At 41.7% G+C, this 20,728-nt stretch overlaps 1 protein-coding gene across 6 annotated transcripts in view; it reads left to right on the top strand.

Annotated features, from left to right (window-relative positions):
• The window catches only part of Dis3l2 (DIS3 like 3'-5' exoribonuclease 2), a 309,644-nt gene that overhangs the window by 206,700 nt on the left and 82,216 nt on the right, over positions 1-20,728 (top strand). For all 6 annotated transcript variants that reach the window (XM_076914866.1, XM_076914868.1, XM_034521596.2 and 3 more), the window contains one exon: positions 20,564-20,676. In XM_076914866.1, coding sequence (XP_076770981.1) covers positions 20,564-20,676 — 113 coding nt within the window. The remainder of the gene's footprint in view (positions 1-20,563; positions 20,677-20,728) is intronic.

The raw sequence follows: 20,728 nt of genomic DNA, 5'->3' as shown, positions 1-20,728 counted from the left end.
TATTCTTTCATGTCTTGTGGCTGATAAAGTGTGAGTCCATTCGCCACGTCATAGAGTCTTCCTGTCTCTGTGAGGTCTAGGGGTATGGCTCCCTGGCTTGCAAGCTCTCCTAGAAAAGTTTGTCTTTGCTGGAAGAATTGGGATCTGGATAATGTGTACCCATTCTGTTCAGTTACTGCTTTTCCATAAGTGTCAAAGACCAAACTGTCAGATAGATGGGTTCTTTAGCAAACTGTGAGGCAGGGCCTTTAGCTTTAGTTGATTCTCAAACCCCATAGTTCTACAGCATCTTGTGTTGTAATTTGAATTCTTTAATGTTTGCTGTCATTGAACATGGCAGGGCTCTCCTTGACAGGCCTTAGAAGTGAACAGGAGAGAGGAGAGCTGCTAATGAACGTGGGCTGCTTTCTGGATAAAAGATTTCTGAGATTACGTGATTGATAGTTACACAGTTTTGTGAAAATGTTAAAACCACAGAGGAAAGATGAATGAGTGAAGAATGAATGAATGAATGAATAAGAAAATAAGTGAACAAATCTAAATCTACTTATTTTTGATACTTTATGGAAATTAGAATTTAGATTCTATCCATGACTAAGCAGGGATCTTATCGGAATGTCCATCTGGGTACCTATAGTCCCATCCTTTTTGTCTCCTCCTGACCACTTTCATCTCTAAAGCATGAAATACCAAACCCAAGTGCCCAACCCTTTACCTGGGCTACCTACCTGCCCCCCCCCCTTTGACTCATTGAAAGAAGGGCCCTCCTCTTACCTTGGTAAAAGATGAGGAAATGGATGTCTTCCAGCCTGCATCCCTCTGCAGAGTACAGTGTCACTCTGCTCTCAAAGTGTCTCTCTCCTACCAAGGCTTTCTGACTGCTCAGATGCTTTCATTTATTTTTCTATGACATGATAAAATGCTCTGACAGAAACAACTCAGTTTACGGCTCAAGGGCAAGCGCATCCTGGGGGATATCAGAGCAGCAGGAGCTGAAGGCAGGTGGTCACATCACATCTACAGTCAGGAAACAAAAGGCAATGAATGCCTGTGCTTAGCTAACTTCTCCTCTTTATATAGTTCAGGATGCAAGCCCAAAGAAGGATACTCTCCACTTCAGTGTGTGTCTTCCCAGCTCAATTAACCTAATCAATACAGTTCCTTTGAAGGCATGTCCAGAGGGTAAATAATCCCTCAAGGGGTCTGGAGGCTTGTCTACTTGGTGATTCTTGATTACTTGGTGTCTACTTGGATCTTAAGGTAGAACTATTCCCAATCTCTTGAGAAACTTCTGAGCTGATTTCCAGAGTGGCTGTACTTGTTAGCACTCCCACCAGCTCTACAACCTCACCAGCATGTGCTGTCCTGTGAGTTTTTAATCTTAGCCATTCTGATGTGTGTAAGGTGGAATCTCAGAGTTGTTTTGATTTATGTTTCCCTGATAACTAATGATGTTGAACAATTTTTTAGGTGCTTCATGGCTATTTGAGATTTCTCTGTTGAGAATTCTCTGTTTAGCTATGTACCTCATTTTTAATTGGGTTATCTGGGTTATTGGTATCTGTCTTGTGTTCTTTATATATTTTGGATATTAGCTCTCTGTCAGATGTAGGGTTGGTGAAGATCTTTTCACAATCTGTAGGGTATCGTTTTATCCTAATGATGGTGTCCTTTGACTTACAGAAGTTTTTCAGTTTCATGAGGTCCTATTTATTAATTCTTGACCTTAGTGCCTGAGCCATTGGTGTTCTGTTCAGTAAGTTGTCTCCTGCACCAATGAATTCAAAGCTATTTCCCCACTTTCTCTTCTATTAGATTTAGTGTAGATGGCTTTACATTGAGGTCTTTGTTTCAGGTTATTTTGTTTCTTATCTCTAATGCTGTTGTCCAGTTAGAGGAGGACATGGAAGGAAATTCAGGTGCTGAGCTTGATCTTTGGACAAGTTTAAAAGTCTTCTCATTTGATAGCATAATTGTTTATAAAGTCTTGTAGATACAAAGCTATCCTTTTATTTGACCATTTTCACAATATGAAGTTCAACTAAACTCTTTCTGTCATGTCATCAACATCAAGCAAACTGAAATCTCCATAGTATACAGGTTTATCAGAAGTTTGTCTACTTCAACTTTCATATACATTTTAAGATGTAAATTTGAGATTTAAAATTTGATTTGGGACGGTTAACCTATGAGTTAAGGGACTATAGCAAATTTATGGCTTTGAGTTTATTGTTAAGAGGTTTCCCATATTTTATTTAGAAATAGCTGAGAGGAGTGTACAGACAACAGTCCAGGTGACCTTACATGGATAGTTGGTTTTCAAAATGTCAGAAGTCCATAGAATTGATGCTACAAAAATTTATATATTAATGTCCATTCTGATTAGAGACCTGTCTGCTCCTGACAGCTTCCTATTGTGGATTCTAAGAAGAAATTGAGCATCCTTGGAGTTATGCCAGTTGTGTGGTGACAGCCACTAGGCAAGAATTGCCTCTTTCCATCTACAGACTAACTACTGTCCAGAAGAGGACACACATGCAGAATAGTTGACTGATTATATCTGCCTAGACAGAGTAATCAGCACTTAATAATCCTGCATCACTAAGGTCTGTCAGAGGACTCTGGGCCAGAAGGCTGAAGATTTGATGCTCGAACGTTCGGTAGTATAGGGGCTTCTCAGGTGTTCAGCGGTCTCTATAAATTGGCTGAGTTTTAGAAGTTATGTTTAGTGCTTCCCATAACTTCAGTTAACTCAGTCATTCTGGATTTCTGACGGGGTTGAAGACCCATAGTCTCATAGCCAAGCCTGGCTATTTATTTTGAGAGAAAAGATCTGAGTAGATAGTTTTCAGCTGACATTCATTCTAAAGCCAAAAAAAAAAAAAAAAGCCAGGATCAAAAGTAAGTGTTTTAGTTAGAAGAGATGACAGAGGTTCTGGTTAGTCAACAAAATGATGGAGTGGGTATTAGGACTATCTTGTACCTCACTGGTACAATTAGGAATAAGTATGCTCTAACTGTATTTTGAGAGAAAAGTTTTACTTTAACAGGAAGAGTGATATGTAGGAGGAGCTAAGTGGGAAGGAGTATTGAGAGGAAGAGATGGAGTAAGGAGAGAAGATGAAGGAGAGGAGAAGCTAGGTGATGAGAGAAAGAGAGAGGGGGCATGGAGGCAGATGTTCACAGGTCTCCACCAGTCAAAGATAGATTTTATATCTAGGTTGGGTATTGGATTACGCTTCTGATTGAGCATTACCAAACTTATAAATCCTTTGATTGACATTTTTAAAAAATTGTATAAAAGCAAAAAGGAAAGAGGGGGCATGGGACAGGGGTTTTCTAGGGAGGGGAAATGGGGAAAGTGGATGGCATCTTAAATGTAAATAAAATAAGAAAAAAAATTTAAAAAGAAAGAAAAAAGATGTCTTGGGAGCTCTAGAGTTGGCTCAGAGTAAAGAGCATGTGCTGGCCTTTCAGGGGCCCCGAGTTCAATTCCCAGTAGCTTTGTCAGGCAGCTTCTCAGTGTTTAACTTCAGCTCCAGAGGGCTGCTTGTCACAGGCTCCTGTAAACACTGTTTATACATTCCCACATGCACATGCACACATAATTTTAAAAAATGAATCTTTCTAAAAGGTATTTTATTTTTAAAAATAGTTACCATAAAAGCAATTTTATAAATCTTAAAGATACTTATACAAGAAAAATAATATAGATGCTCTTAGAAATACATTTGAAGATAAATGTGCATGTAATACACACACATTTAGTTTGCTTCCTCTTGGAGGAGGATGGTGAATACTCAATCTTACACCATAACAGCCTCTGATAGCTTGGTCTTGTCTAGATCAAACAGGTTTTAATGCAGTAACATTACTGAGTGTAAAGACTCACTAAATGGCCAATTCAAGAAAATAGAATCATGCTAAACACATTTACCAACAAACACATTCACCAATAATTTGTTTCAAAATATATAAAGCAAAACTTAACAGAAATACAAAGGTGAGTTGATTTTTATTGCTATGGGTTAATTTTATAAATCTTTCTCAGGAAATGATACTATAAACAGACCAGAAGTTTAGTAAAATTACAGAAAAATTTAAGCCACACAGCTACTATCTGCTCTGATAAGCTTATCTAATATATAGCTAGAAAATGCAAATTATTCTTCTTAAATATAAGATGCAGTTTTTATTTTCTGTGAAAAGATTTTTAAATTTTTTTAAAATAACTATAAAAACAGTATTCTGGAAAATAAAATATAAATGGGAAATTTAACCGTTAGCTTTGCCTTTTTTAGTTTACAGACTTTGCACTTAATCCAAGACAAAAAGTCCTTAAAGTGTTCCTAAACCGAGAGCTGAAGCACTAATGTAAATCTAGCACGTGGCCCAGGTTCCACTAATGTAAATCTAGCACGTGGCCCAGGTTCCACTAATGTAAATCTAGCACGCGGCCCAGGTTCCACTAATGTAAATCTAGCACGCGGCCCAGGTTCCACTAATGTAAATCTAGCACGCGGCCCAGGTTCCACTAATGTAAATCTAGCACGCGGCCCAGGTTCCACTAATGTAAATCTAGCACGCGGCCCAGGTTCCACTAATGTAAATCTAGCACGCGGCCCAGGTTCCACTAATGTAAATCTAGCACGCGGCCCAGGTTCCACTAATGTAAATCTAGCACGCGGCCCAGGTTCCACTAATGTAAATCTAGCACGCGGCCCAGGTTCCACTAATGTAAATCTAGCACGCGGCCCAGGTTCCACTAATGTAAATCTAGCACGCGGCCCAGGTTCCACTAATGTAAATCTAGCACGCGGCCCAGGTTCCACTAATGTAAATCTAGCACGCGGCCCAGGTTCCACTAATGTAAATCTAGCACGCGGCCCAGGTTCCACTAATGTAAATCTAGCACGCGGCCCAGGTTCCACTAATGTAAATCTAGCACGCGGCCCAGGTTCCACTAATGTAAATCTAGCACGCGGCCCAGGTTCCACTAATGTAAATCTAGCACGCGGCCCAGGTTCCACTAATGTAAATCTAGCACGCGGCCCAGGTTCCACTAATGTAAATCTAGCACGCGGCCCAGGTTCCACTAATGTAAATCTAGCACGCGGCCCAGGTTCCACTAATGTAAATCTAGCACGCGGCCCAGGTTCCACTAATGTAAATCTAGCACGCGGCCCAGGTTCCACTAATGTAAATCTAGCACGCGGCCCAGGTTCCACTAATGTAAATCTAGCACGCGGCCCAGGTTCCACTAATGTAAATCTAGCACGCGGCCCAGGTGCCTTTGCTAGGAATTTGGCTAGTGTCAGCTTAACAATGAATAGCACTATGTCATAGATCACAAGGCACACTAGTCACTAGCTGTGACCCCGCCACACAGATTATGTTATAAGCATCTAACTGTTCTGTCAGCCTCAGAGCCCCTTGTGCCCAACCCTTAGAAGCAAAGGCTCTGCTTTGCTGTCTGATTTTGCACATGCTGTAATAAATGAATGCCTGCCTAATTTTTTCTACAGGAAATGGTTGTTTATTTGATAAATATCTAGAACATCACCATGAATCCATTTCATGAGCTTATTTTCTGAACACCTTGAGTAGGAACTGACTACACAAGAAATTCCTTTAAATTTGGTCTCCAAATTCATTTAACAGATTGGAATCTTGAAATCTTTTGCAAAACAAGAAATGGAAATCCCTAATCCTGGAACATTGTAATTACAAAAATAGGATATACAGGCATATGAAAAAGATTGCTCACAGAAGGCACAAATGATAAAAAGATAATTTTAAAAATAAAAACTGTTAGTTGATACCCTTCTTTGTTTTGTGAGCACTATAACAACTAAGATGAAGATTTAAACTTGAATTCATTGCCTACTCTGTGATTAGAAATTTAATAAAACACATAATTTGTCCTGGTATATTTTTTCTAGCCATTCATTGATATATAATTTCAAAAGATTAAAATTGTGCTGTTACAGCCCCTTTCAAAGCAATAGCATCTTGCCAGTCCCCACCTCCCTGTTTAGTAAACAGAAGGTTGTTTCAACAGGCATAGACTTTCCTTATTTAATGTACTTATTATATGTCCATGTGGTGAACTGGGTTCTCCCTTTCATCCCAAAGCTCTGCTGCAAAAAGTTGTCTGTAGCCATGATGCACACACTTTGGGTATTTTTTTTTTTTTTTTTTTTGCCAGTATTGGGACCACTAGAATAAAGACAATCAATGGCCCAGACAGTGGTTCAACATGCATGGCAGCTCTGTCAAAAGCTACTGGTACGTGCATTATTGTTCTTCAACATACAGGAGATACTTACAAATACTGATTTTTTTAAAAAGAAAATTGAACCATTAAACAGATTTCAAATATCATCAGTATTATATAAATCAGATGCTTAGACCATAATTTAATTACTAATTGCAAAAAGTACTTAAAGAAAAATTTGTTGGGGATGGGGCAATGTGAAGGGGAATTGGTAGGAAGGGGAGGCTGTGATTGAGATATAAAGTGAATAAATAAATTAATTAATAGAAAGAAGAAAAATTTATCAATAACAACAAAAATAGATTTGGAAATTTTATATACATTTATTATTATACAATTGCCAAATTAACAAAACTTAAAGTTTAGGCATAACATGTCTCCTTTTCTTCCACCCAAAGATCAATCAGATAGAAGGTACAACAGGGTCACTTACTGTGGTCCTCTAATGTGCCTTGATGAGTGTGATTGTCCCAGCTCTCTGTGGCTGTTTAGTCCATTACAGCCATCTACACAGAGTACCAAATGTGCCCTTCTAGGCTTTGGGGTTTCTACTTTCCTACTTTTCTGAAACCATGCAAGAGCCACTTAACTCTGGAATATGCCTTGTGCTGTCCTGGTTTCCTTCAAGTGAGCACAGAGTTGTTTAGAAGCTGTCACTGTAAGGGATCACTTCACAAAAGGGAAGAGAATTTCTTTACCAGAAGAAACCTTGATACCCCAAAACCATCTAGGAGAGAGGTGGGCAGACAGCTGGTCCTCATGCACCTGTTCCCACAGACACGCTCTTCTGCTTGCCAGCTTCAGTTGCTGACAGTGCTTCTTACCTCTTTGCTTCAAAGCTGGTCCCATAACCTTCGCTCAGTACTTCGAGCACAACTGGAGACGGTTAAAGATGACTTGCTGTCCCCTGCATCAAATCTAGGTCTACTGAAACATCTATCCGATCCCACACTGTGAACACCCACACCTTGATATCTTCCTCTTAACGGTCTAGACCTAAGAGCTTCTAAAAAGACCTTAGGTGCTTTTGTGAAAAGTCTGTCTCAGGTCTTGACCCCTAGAGAGGTTGATTCCTTCTGGAGAAGAATGTTTCTGTGCCTGTGCCTGCTCTACAAACCACAATAAATGAATTGTCTTGTTAGCGTACTGCCTTGGCATTGTCAAAGAAGCAGGTCATCTGGTTGCACTGTGTGGTCTGCAGCATCCTCTGCTACATCAGCAGCTTGAAAGAAACCACATTCCCTTTTACTCCTACTGCTATGAGCAGTGTCTTTTACCATGCCTGGAAGCTATACCCAGTGCCCTCTCACAAGCTCCACTGACACAGGATGGAAAGGTGGGCCCTGGGCTCTTGTAACAGAGTTTACAGAATGTGGAATCATGCTTTCCAGTTAGTTTTCAGTATCTCAGGAATACTATATGGACTGACCTTATACTGCCTACAAGGGGGGATTACCTGGGTCAAATATATGTGTATCGCAGCCTCTACATTGTCATAGCAGTTCTATATCTTGTCTAACAGTTCATCCAATACAAATTTAAAAGATACTTTTTAAAGTTGACTCCACACTGAGCATATACTTTCCTCGCCATTCTTCTCTAAACAATACAACCAAATAACTATTTACAAAGCATTTATATCATATTAGGTTTTATAACTACCTATAGATAATTTTAAATGAGGCTCCTCCTCAGACTCATCCTAAAGCAGGGACTGCATGTGTTTCCTATGGGGGCAAGAGTAAGAAGACAACACTCCCCACATAAATTGGCTTAAGGTAGGCAGTGATGTTTCTGAAAAATATGTCTGGGAGTTTTTTTTGTAGTGGTATAGTTGGTTTTCCTCAGCTGCTCCCTAATTTGGGTTGGCAGAAAAGCTACCTCATTCCAGGTAGAGAATGACCTGGGAAGAGTTGTCTCTGTGAGGCAGTGTTAGCCACAGTTGGCTCTGGCTGGAGGTTAAGGTCCCAGTATTCTGCAGACACATGGGAAAGGCCAGCAATGCTGCTTGCTACTGGCAGTGCTCTAAGGATTGGTACCTTGGGTCTCTACCCTAGAGATGATTTTAAATGAGGCTATGCATAGACTGTGTGCAGATACATCAGTACTTTATATGTGTACTTCATAAACGGGACTTGTGCATCCAGGGCCCAGGGAATTCTGAGAGTGGGCCGTATTCTGAGGCCCTTCAAAGTTAGTGTGGTAACCTGATGGCTGTCTTAGTAGCTCACCACCCCTCCTGGCTGAGGTTTTTTTGTTTTGTTTTGTTTTGTTTTGTTTTGTTTTGTTTGTTTGTTTTGTTTTTGACATTTTAGCTATTGGCCTTGTCATGATTCTCCCATATGGGCTGTCCAGGCCCTTTGACATTTGTGTATCAGGCAGAATGCCTGATTTGAACCCTCTATAATCTCTTAGCCCACAGGCTATTCTTCTCCCTGGCCCATCCACTTCCATGAAGTAAATCTTAAAATGCTATGATTCAATTGGATGCTTGTCTTAAAAATTGAATACTGTGCTGAGAGGCAACTCACACCTAATTAGGAAACTTTTATCTGTCATCTGTTGAAGATGTGCCATATGCATCTTTCAAAAATGAGACCTACACGTACTATTTAATTTCACCAGAAACTATGTATAAAATCTGTTCTTTGTGTTGAAAAGGGAACCTTATTCACTCTTCAATAGATTTTGGAAGAGAAATTTTCCACTTGAGGGCAATTTTCCGCTCAGATACACTTCTGGACTTTGTCTCTGACATCTTCATGATGCCCTGTGCTTTGAATGCTGTTCCTCCTACACCTCTTCCATGGGAAGTCATTTCTAATCCTCATTTTGAAACACTGATTTCCACCCCCACCCCCAAGTCTCTCATGTCAGAGGGCATTCTGACCTCAGGCAAATCATAGGCAACTCAAGTACTCAATTGCAGACAAACCTTATTTTGGTAGCAGGGCCCTTGACAAATCTAGGAGGAGCAATGGAAAGTCTGTAGGTCCGTCAGCCCAGAAGGAAGTACATGTCTTCTCCATTCATCTGGGGCCCTGGTGACGGAACAACTCTAACTGTCCTTGATGGATGATCTTTTTTTTTTTTAAACTAATTGTACCTTGACTCAAAATATCCAAATAACTGAATAGCCATGCAAGGGCCCTGGCATGAGAGTGGGCTTCTGGGATACATGCCAATTCACTCCTGTTCTGAAGAGAGGCTATAAGTGGAAAGATTAAGTGGAGAGACAGCCCCACCTCTCTAAGTCTTATTCCTATGTTCCATTCAAACCGTGCTAGCCTGATTTCTGTGGGGTCCAGGGTTTGGAAATTCTCCTTTTTTCATGGATGTCTCAGTGCACCTTGTTAAACCAGGTTTGGACCCCGGCCTGTTCCATCTGCTTCCAGTTCTACTGATTGGTTCCAGTTTTCTTGCTCATTAAAGCCAAGATAATCTGGCACCCACCAGTCAGGCATCCTCAAGCATCTGGCACCAAGGTAAACCTGGAAGCCAGTGGGGAGGCCCAGTGACCCAACACTCCCATTGCACGGTAAGAGACAGTTGCAGTATGCCAAAACGAGCACTGGAGTAGGAGCAGAAGAATGGGTTTCCTACCTTGTCTTTGCCTCTGGAAGTTCAAGCATGTCTGTGATTCCCTGAAATTATTTCCTCAGCAATAAAATAGTGATTTAAACAAGACATCATTTCAAGTTTCTACCAGTTGCAAATTGCTAAGTATATTAAAAACTAAAAGAAATAAGCCCACTTTATACCTGTTGTTACAAAAATATGACCTAACTTTATGCTAGCAGTAGCATATTCTACTGATGCTTTGTACAAACTACAAGATGAGCATTGTGCAAGCTTACCATTCCAGTGTTCGGGAGGTCGGGGAAAGGAGAGACCAGCCTGGAGTACCTACACAGTCTGTCTCAAAACAAAACAAAACAAACAAGCAAAAGCAGTAAGATGGGTGATCTAGTAAAGGTACTTGCTGTCAAGCCTGATGACCTGAGTTTAATCCTTAGAACCCACACATGATGGAAGGAATCCACTTCCTGCCATTTGTCCTTTTAACCTATATAGGTGTGCCATACTCTGAGAACAAGGGTGCACACCCACACAACAAATAAAACAAGAAACATTTTTTAAAAAAATAATGATAGCTACTATAACAAAATGAGAAAGATAAGATTTCCTATTCCAAAGTAAAAGGTTAGCTCTCTGAGCCCCATATTCTCTAATCTCTGAAACAAGGATGAGAATTATCTAACTCAGAATTGCTTGGAAAATTAAATTAAATAATCCCTGGAATCCCTGGCACCTAGAACTGTGCAATACAAATAGTGAGTGTTTGGTGAATATAATTAATTAATTTTAATCCAAAAGTGAAAAGAATTAAACCTAACAAAGAGTTGTACTGCAGAAACAAACTGTTCAGAAGCTGGGAGGTAAACAGAAGAGAAAATCCCGAGGCACTTAGCGTATGCATATGTATGTGCGCATGCGTGGTCACCTAGTTTTCGGCTCGCTGTTACTTCGGTGTAGTAATGAAAAGGTCTTAAAGATAAATAAGTAGTGCTAGTTCAAGTGAGGAGCCTGCATAGAAGAAACATGGAGTTTGATCCCTGCTTCACACTCTACATAAAAATGAGCTCCATGTGACTCACATGTAGTATCTACATGGGAAAAGCAAATCACTAATACATCAAGAAGATAACAGAATAGTATCACAGCCTTAAAGGAGACAAAGATTTCTTAAACCAAAAGATTAGGTCTAGCATGGTGGTGCATGCCTTTAATCCGAGCCCTGGGAGACCAAGGCAGGCAGATCCCCAGGGAACCCTCTCTCAAAAATACCAAAAAGAAAAGATTTATAAACTAGACTGTCTATTGTTGTGATAAAATGCCATAACAAAGATCGCTTATAGAAGAAATGGTTTATTTGGCATACACACGTAGAGAGAGAGAGAGAGAGAGAGAGAGAGAGAGAGAGAGAGAGGAGAGAGAGAGAGAACGAACAGTTGATATGCTATTCCTGTAGCACATTTACATCCTTTGCATATATAAATTATAATTTTTTGTTTTTGTTTGCTTCTGGGAAGCTAGAAAATGGTTTCTCCCTCATGCAAAGAAATGAATGAATGAGTAAAATTGAGTAATTAGATCAAAAAAGAGCTATCTAATATTTCTAGAAATAGCCCCACCCTTCAAAGAGTAATGAGAGCCCTTCCAAGTTTTTATCACTACAGTATAAAGTGATGAACTTTTGCCTCTCAGAATTTAAAGTGAGAAACAAAAATTTTAATTTCAAGTTAAAGGAAGATTTAGACTGAATTAATCAGTAGTTAATTACAATTAACATAGTGTCTAGACATTTAAATATACTCATATTCTTTGAGATGTATAAAGTTACGTATTTTTTAAATTTTGCTTTTAAAAACTAATAATTATATGTTGTTAATAGGAGAAAATAGGAAAAAAAAAAAAAACTACAAAAGGCTGAGTGTAGTGGAGCCTGCCTGTAATCCCAGCCCTTTGTGAGTCTGAGGGAAGAGGATCAGGAATTCCAGAGTTGACTTTGCTACACAGAAAGTTGGGTTTGAGGTCATCTTGAGACCTTGTATAAAAAAACAACAGCACAAAAAACGGGGTACAGAGAGATAAAAGATGGGGGAGAGAGAAAAGGAAGAATGAAGGAAGGATGAATCCGTCTATAAATGGGCAAGAAAGTGTGCTACAATTCTGTAATCAAACCTACATGTGAGCATGTTAAGCTCTGGAGGAGAGCTATGCGCAGGAATCATACCGTGCTCACTGTACCGCAAGAGTGAGACCAGGACTCTGGGACAGCCAGACTAAGGCACCTGAGAAGTGTTTGAAAGTGCTGGGAACAAAGTGTCATGGCTTACACAAGCTAGAGTCATTTCTGCCTTGGAAATAGTTGTTGTGCTTAGAAAGTGTATGCCTAGTACCTGAGTCACCTGCATAGAGTCTGCTGGCCAAGTGTCCTAGTCGCCACAGTCCACCAAGAGAATTATCAAGTATGCCGGCACTTATTTCATGGCTTTTTTTTTTTTTCAGGCTTACAGGGAGCAGTGTGTGTACTGTGAACTCAAAGTTATATGGAAGTAAGTGGGGATAGATGCAGTATTTTGTCAGTGAATTTAAAAAGTAATCTCAACCTTAAATGAGAAAGATATTTATCATGGAAAATTTAAAATTTATTTTTAATAAATGTGGGCCACAAAGTCAGGAATAATCCTATTTTTCCAAGGTCCAAAAGTCATCATTGGGGACATTGTCATCCTGTTCCAAACTATAACTGTCTTTTGTCTCTTTGGCTTCCCTTTCTTTTAAAAGTGGTACCTAGTTTTGCTTAACTGTATTTTGTCCTTCTCAAAAATTTTCCTTTCCTTGGCTTTAACCTTTCCAATTTTGGGAGGGTAACGGAGGGTCTTGAACATGCACAAGAGCCAGCTGACAGGATTTTATAAAACTCCGTTGCTTCTGCAGTCCTTAAACTATAGCTAGTCTGCCCCATTTCCACCCTAGCCACCCACCCTGCCCTGGCTCCATTGTTTTTACTCTCTGAGTGTGTAACCACCTTCAAGGTCCTTCTCCAACCCTGAGCTTCACTGTCTTGGCGTTGAGGAAGGATCAGACGTGTGTGCTCAGTGCTCTGTCCCAGGCCTGACCGGCTGACCCAGGCTTTCCCTCTCACTTTGGAGACGCCTGGAAATTCCCAGACATTGCCTGTGCCAGCCTCACATGTTCAGCTCCTCTTTCTCCTTCCTGTTAATGAAGGAGCCCATTGCTCAAATCATTTGGAAGGGGAAAAGTGGAACTTACTACCTGGGTGTTCTTCTTCCATGCTGTTCGTATAAATTTAAACTGAGATTCCTGAGAATTAGATTGAACATGACAAAAATTGCTGTGTGGGCAGTTTCGTTGAGTACTTGCAGATTGATAGAGCCCTTTGCAACAACGAAGGAGAAAGGCTCTTTAAGCTGCCTAGCTCCAGAAGGTAAGCTCACCAGTTAGGGAGTTTGCAAGTAAAGGTCTTCTTTAACCCTTTGATGGGTAGCAAAGAAACAAAAAAGCCAGAAACAAAGGAAAGAAAGAAGAAAAGAAAATCTACAAACTTTTCCAGACGTAGCCCTGAGGAGCACCTGCATGTCCATGCCAGACAGCACCCTCCTTGTGCACGCAGACCTTGCATTGCATTCAGATTTATGTGTCCTGGAATTTTTCATTACTTCACCTCCTTCTAAGTTTAAGAAATAGCCTCAAATCCTCAGCACGTCACGGCCATGGAGTGCTGCCATGGCATGCCATCCCAGTGGTCAACTTTTGTGTGAGGAGATTACATAACAAAATACCGCATGGAACTGGAATTCATCAGTTTGAATTGTCCCTCTTACCTGGCAACTCCGTCAGTGTTTCCACCAAAGTCAGCGTCAGCGGGACTTCGCTTGTCCCAGATAAAAGAGGAAGTTTATTGTGTGGCCACAAGGTGATATAAGCTCAATTGTTTTTCAGATGTTTAGTCTGTCTCAAAACTTCAGAAGAACCAAGCAAGGCCAGGGCCTGCATGCTGGCTGCATGAGTTACCCAAAGGGAAGCCCTTTCTGTTGTCCCTTTGGGCGGCTTATCATTCCTGAGCTCTCAAATCAGATGTATCTCTTTCTTCAAGCTTCTAGGTTGGAAACACTGGTCATGGGGTAAAGATGGTAATCCCCAGGAGCAGTATGTTCCCATAACAGGTTGGCTGGGAGCCCATCTAAGTCCAACATCTGCTGTGTTGGGGGAGAAAGGGAGTCTTGTAGGTGATGATGCTTTCGTCCTCTGCCTGTGCTTACTACATAGACGACTTGCCAGACAGCTCATTTCTTTGCCTGGCAACACTATTCTTCAGAGATCCAGACCTTCTTTGAGGTTACTGTTTGCAGTTTAGTATCACCATAAACCCCCACAATAGACACCTGGTATGCAGAATGAAGCCAGCAGTCAAGTGAGAATGTGAACCTAGTATACTTGTTAAGGTCTGTCTGTCTCTTGCCATTCTCCAGTGGCTTTCCATCTTAGTTGGAATAAAACCTACATGCTTCTTCCTGACCCGGCATACCTATCGTTAGGCCCGACTATGTCACTAGGTTCCTACTTTCTATCTTCCCCTCCCTTCCTGCCTTCTCTTTGTTTCTTAGGCTCCTCAAGCTTGTTCTGCTCCTAGCCCTTTGTTCTGGATGTGCTCTGCCAACCATTCATTGTTTGACTTAGTCCAATCTACCTTGCAGGCTTCCATGTGTTCTTCAGAGAAGCCATCATAACTAAACTAAGATACGTGCCAAGCATTCTCTCCCATGTTGTTGTTACTTTACCCAAAGTCCTTTCTACTGTCTTAAGTAGACATCGTAATCTTGCTATTTACTTACTTGCCATTTATTCTCTCTTCACTAGAACAAAAGCTCCATAGAAAGGACCTTGCCTCTCCTTCTGTATGAATATGCCCCCAGCCCCTGGAAAATGCCTGAGACGTACATGGTAGGAGCTTTCCTAGCATTTGTCAGATGGCTGAATGGGTGGTGGGGAGAGTGTTAAGACTATGATATAATTCAAAACCAAGCTATGTGGTGTCTCACCTGAAGGAGAGTAGCTCTAGAAGTCCCAGGCTGTTGGCACTGGCACAGCCACAGCCGTTGCTAGCCTTTGCCAAACCCTGTTCTACTTTGTCCCCTAAGAACATGGGCTTGTTCTGAGCAGCCTGTAAGCTGGAGCTAGAACAATAAATAAAAATTCTAGGGAAATGTTTTGGCTTTGAAAGTGTTGGGGGATGCATACTTGCCATTTTTATCTAAGGATGAAGTAGACTCAGACTGGATGTTGTATGTGCCAACCACCAAGGGATGCTTGGACTGCATGGGCAGTCAGAGCAGCCACTGTTCACAGCCCTGCCTGCTAGCCCCCCTCCCCCTTTTAACTTTCCTGTTCATTCATTTGATGTGAAACACTGGCTGTACATTAAGCCTTTTCTTTGTCCTTCAAGCTGATTACAGGGTAGGGACATATCTGATAATGAATGTACAGTAACTGATGTTGGGAGCCAGGTAACGAGAAGCTCTAGGAAGGCACAGAAGGGGATGATGGTGCAGTTTTGTCTAGGTCCTCAGAACAGTCCTGCCAGAGAAAGCCCTCGCTTGCCCTTCCATGGAGTCTGAGGGACAACAGAAGCTGTCAGGAATAGGCGGGGAAGGATACACACACACACACACACACACACACACACACACACGATAGGGTGGGGAAAGAGGAGGAGCTGGAGTTCTAGGATTGAGAGAGACGGGTGTGAAGACTTTGTTAATTTCAAATTAGTTGCCTCATGGTGAGAAGATAGCATAGGGTGAAGAGAGGAAGAGTCAAAGCGGTGGGACTCCCAGGATGGACGGGCAGGCCTGTATTTCAAAAAAAGCACTATCTTCTGTGTGTATGACAGGTTTGAGCAGTGGCAGGGAGCAGTGAGGAACTTGGATGGTCTTCCTTAAAGGAAATGGTGGTCATTCTAGTAAAGTGAGGATGGGTGGGGAAGAGGTCTGGGCAGACTGGAGAACTTCAGAAAGTTAAGTATAGTATGACTGGTCAGCAGAGGCCTGAGCATGGCCTGGGTTTCCTCTGGTTTGCTCCATGAAGGTGCCTTTGCTGCTTCAGTGAATTTGGAGAGAACACAAATCCTCAGTTTATTACAGCAGATACTATTGTTTTCTGTGAGGAGTGTCCTGTGCCACCAAGGCCCTTTGCAGTAGTGGTGCAGCCACACTCAAGTGACCCAGGTCTGGAAAGGCCAAGATTTACCCTAGGACCTAGGAAAGGAAACACTGCCAATGCCTCCATCTCTCCCACCCCTGCCTGGGCAGTCCTCGATGCTGGCCAAGCCTCTGGTAGTTAAGTCAAGCTCTCTGCTTCCAGCTAAAGCTGACTGTCAGCTAGAGATTTACAAAGGAACTGCTGGGGTTTCCAGGACTTATTCTTCTAATTAAAGAGAACTGGAGTTAATGGCTTAGTGGTTGTTCCATAATCAGGCCCTGCTACAAGTGGTTAAGGAGCTTGGCAGTGAGAACCAAAAGAGCCTTCAGGGACAGGGGTGTGGCTGTGAACAAGGCTAGGAAAAGGACTTCTGCATCCAAAGCTAAGAATGTGGCTTCCCTTGAGTCATGGATGATAGGGAGGTTTTTGAGTTGTGGCCCATTGAGACAGAAAATTAGGCTGTTTCATCTTGTCCTGGAAGTGACTCTGGGTGGGGGGGGTGGAGTGGGGGGAACGGGGGAATAAAAGGAAAAAGAGCTTGGGAGTCAAGCTGGCTTGGAATTGGGGTTTATCACATCCTGGCTGGGCTATGTTGGACTAGTGATTAGCAGCCTCCCCCACCCTCAGGTGATTTATCCTTGCAATCTGTTGGGTGTGGTTATTGTCAATGTTAGATTGTATTCAGACACCCTAGCACAGAGATATATTTTAAAAGTGGTCATTTCTACTCTTCTGATTAGCATTTGAAGGTAAAGGATTGAACCCAGGGCTTTGTGCATGATGGTTAAGTGATGTATCATTGAGATGCATCCCCATGCCTGATTCACAGTTTTATGAACATCATAGCCAGTATTATGTTTATATAGTTATCACAGGTTATGGAATACTTTACTATCTCTCCATCAGTGAGACTTCATCTCACTCTCATCGACTTTTGTCCTCTAGCATCAGAGTATCTACTAATTTCATTAGGCCCAGTTCTCCTTAAAAGCTGAATTTCCATGTGTGGGTGTCTAATGCTGGCATCAACCAAATGCTTCATTCTCTGTATCATGAGTTTAGTCAAGAAAGCCCTTCACTGAGGCTAGAGAGACAGCTCACCAGTTAAGAGCACATATGTTCTTGCAGGACTCGCTCAGGATGTGTACAGCTGCTTTACTTCCAGCGCTGGGGATCTGATGTCCTCTCCTGGCCGTCATAAGCTCTGCACTCATGTACACAAACACTCACATTCACTCTCTGCCAATAAATAAATAAATAAATAAATAAATAAATAACGTCTTTTTAAAAAGAAAAAAAAACCGTTTCTCATAAGTGGAACCCTTGAGAACAGAGCAAGTGACCACCTGGAGGATGCCCCACCCTGAGGATAGGGCAAGGACCCTGTTGAGAAGCGGTTGCCCCAGCTGGGCAGCTGGATTTGAAAAGGTAGTTTCTAAGCCCTGGGTCCAGTCTATTAGTATTTTACACAGTGAAGAGTTTCTGATATTCTCTTTGGTTCTTTTAAAGGAAGGTTTGTATTCCTAAGAGCTTTGCAGCCTTGGTAAAAGTGGAACAGGCATGAATGGCCTTGGGAAAATCTTTCTCTCAGCTTTCCCTGATCTCCAAAACTCATGAGAGTTTCCTTTGCCCCACTAGATAGAAAACTGGTTATTTTATTTTAAGGGATAGTTTTATATTCTTTTAGTAAACATTAAAGGGAGCATTTTATAAACATAACCCTAGTGTCAGTGTCCTGACAGCAAACACTAACATGCTGGGCCTTTGAGGCCCATTGTTTTCTTTCATAGAATAAAAACTTCAGTGCCACTGTCTTAAGAGTTATGCAAGTTCACATTATGAAAATATATGTAATAAAATATTTATGTAGGGTTTTCATAAAAAGTATCCAAAGTAGAGAATAAGAGAGTATCTTTTGCTGGGTTGAGAGGCTCTGTAGGGAATTCAGAATGAAATTCAAGTCCCTCAAATATATTTTGGTTGGCCTCCACCATGTTTTATCTCCTGTAATGAACTCTTTGTCAGTTTGTCAATTTTCACAAAGTTCACAAAGTTCATGTATAGTAACACAGAGCCCAGGTTTAAAATTATGGTTTATATCATGATGTAATAGTCTTCTCTCTTTTCCTTCAGTCAATATTTACCTGTGAGGCCCATATATTATATCCTGATTTCAAAAGAAGACCCTTTATTTTACCTTCTTCAAGTGTTGGTTTTAAATACTTAAAATATCAGAATTTAGAAACTGAGCCGTCCAAGACTTTTCTGCCTGTGGTCACTTAAAGTGCCTAGAGTGTCAGGCATCCTGGGTGGGTTCACTGCACCAGTGACCCAGCAGCAAAGCTGCATGCCTCTCAGAGTGAGGCTGCTCAACTTGGAGCCAGGCTGCTGTATCCCAGCTCCACAGCCTTTCTCCTGTGGGAGATAAGCCCATTGTACCACCCCATAGCAGCCATTGCCTGTTTTCCAATTGACTTCTCCTTTGTAAATGCTATAAGGCTGTACAGAAAACCCAGGGAACACTCAGTGGGAGGATCTCTGTGTGTCCGGACAACTGAAAAATAAGCTCTAGCCCTTTTTAAAAATTGCTTTTTTTTTTTTTTTTTTTTGCACCCATTTTTTTTTTAAGCTAAGGTAAGAATTATCCGTAGTGAAGGAGGAACAGGAAAGAAGTAAAGAGCTACAGATGTTCCATATCAACTATCTGTTGGGCCAGGAAGATGGTGGCAAAGGCTCCTGCCCCCAGACCTGTGATCTGAATTCCATCTTCAGAGTTCACAGGGCGAAATGAAAACAATTGCTTCCTTCAAACTTTCTTCTAACATTCACACGTACACCATGACATGCTCACCCCACACACATACCCATACATACGCATGCATATAAATAAGAATGTGATTTTTTTTTAAAAAAAAATTAAGAATATCTGATGTTTTAGGACTGGTCACACAGGTCACCAAAGGAGCAAATGAGGGTGTGCTAATAAGCACTTTGATATTAGATGTGACTCTCAGTGAGTCAGAGCCTGAAGAGTATTCATTAGCTCAGAGACATCCAAGTAGACAGATAGACTAGCTTCAACCTCAGCTGGACCCTGGAGTTCAAATGAGGTCACCTTGGATTTTCCCCTGTTTCTTAGACTTGTTGTTTTTCTATGTTGGTTTGAGTATGTACATGAAGGTGGCTCCTGGCTGTAGCCGCCTGCAGCTAAGGGTAACCGGGTTCACCTGAAAGGAAGGCTGAGAATGAAAGGGGAATGGAGGGCGAGAGAAGCATGGGGCCAAGACAACGTATTCTGACAAAGGCCCGAAGTTTAATATTTTGTTTTCACATATAAAGGGGAAGTCCCTCCCCCCCCCCCCAGTCTCTTCTCATTTCAGCCCAGTGGCTGGGTGAGGGGATAGCAGCCTGGAGGTGTCAAGGCAAGCTCAGCAGGTGGTCCGTTCTTCTTAGCTTCTGTAGCAGACTCCAGGGTGCCAAGGCCAGCAATGCAATGCCTCCTAGGTCCTATTGTTTTGGTCTACTGTGGTAAATGACTCCTTCAGGCCTGCTCAAGCCTTGGGAGAGGGCACACCTGGCAACTGCAGATTTATACTGTCCCTCTTTTCTGAGTTCACAGGAGAGACTCTCTTGGATGAAGTCCATGTTGGCCCCTCAAAACGAGAAAAAAATCTATTTGGGTCATATGCCTATGCCAAGACTAGTCATTGCCAACAGGGATTGGGTATAAGGAATTGCATCAGGTTCATGCTCAGCTCAAGCACCTTCAACCCTGTGCTTGGATCTCCAATGTATCTTTATTTCTCTACACTAAATGCCTATTTTATGAGCATGTTCTTTTTAGATACTGTTAATTTTGAGTATTTCCATACTCATATACATAAGTGTATAGCCATGTATCTACTATATATGTGTATATCAACATGTATGTATATTTATGTTCGTATGGCATACAATATTTGAAAGTTGATTAACAGGATATTCAAGGGTAAATCTTAAATTTATAAACTACGTCTCCTATGGCCCTAATGGAGGTAGCACCAAAGAAGTAGCACTAACCTGGGTGCTACTTCTTTGGTGGCTCTTGAAGGGATTGGACTGTTGGAAGGAAGAAAGGAAAGGAGGGAAGAGGGGAATGGGGGAGGGAGGGAGGGAGGAAGGGAGGAGAGGAACAAGCAAACTATTAATTCTACACTAATCCTGTCTTTTGCAAATGTGGTGATGGATTTACCCAAAGATAAGAAGCCTTTAGAAATGGGAGATACTTGTGAAAATGGTACACTCATTGTTCTCAACAGAAACCTGGCCATCTGTTTGGTATGGGATGAGGAAAGAGAACAGCCCGAGTCAAAGCAGCTAGAAGTATCTGGCAAGACTAGAACAGTGACCCATGCTTCAGAGATGAGCCTGGAGGAGTGACACACACCCTTGGAAATGATCCTCGGGGAATTCTGCTGACCTCCAACCAAGCTGATGCCCCTTCTTATCTGCTTACAGGCACCTTCGAAGTGGGCGTCCACATCGCCGATGTGAGTTACTTCGTTCCTGAGGGATCCTTTTTGGATAAGGTAGCTGCTGAGAGAGCCACAAGTGTCTACTTGGTCCAGAAGGTACAAACCAGCTTTGAGCTTTTAGACTTTACTAAGTGCACCCACTTAGTGT

This window comes from Arvicanthis niloticus, chromosome 17 (genome assembly GCF_011762505.2).
Source record: "Arvicanthis niloticus isolate mArvNil1 chromosome 17, mArvNil1.pat.X, whole genome shotgun sequence".
NCBI lineage: Eukaryota > Metazoa > Chordata > Mammalia > Rodentia > Muridae > Arvicanthis > Arvicanthis niloticus.
The sequence above is the reverse complement of the archived record's forward strand: the minus strand, read 5'-3'. Positions and strand labels throughout refer to the sequence as shown.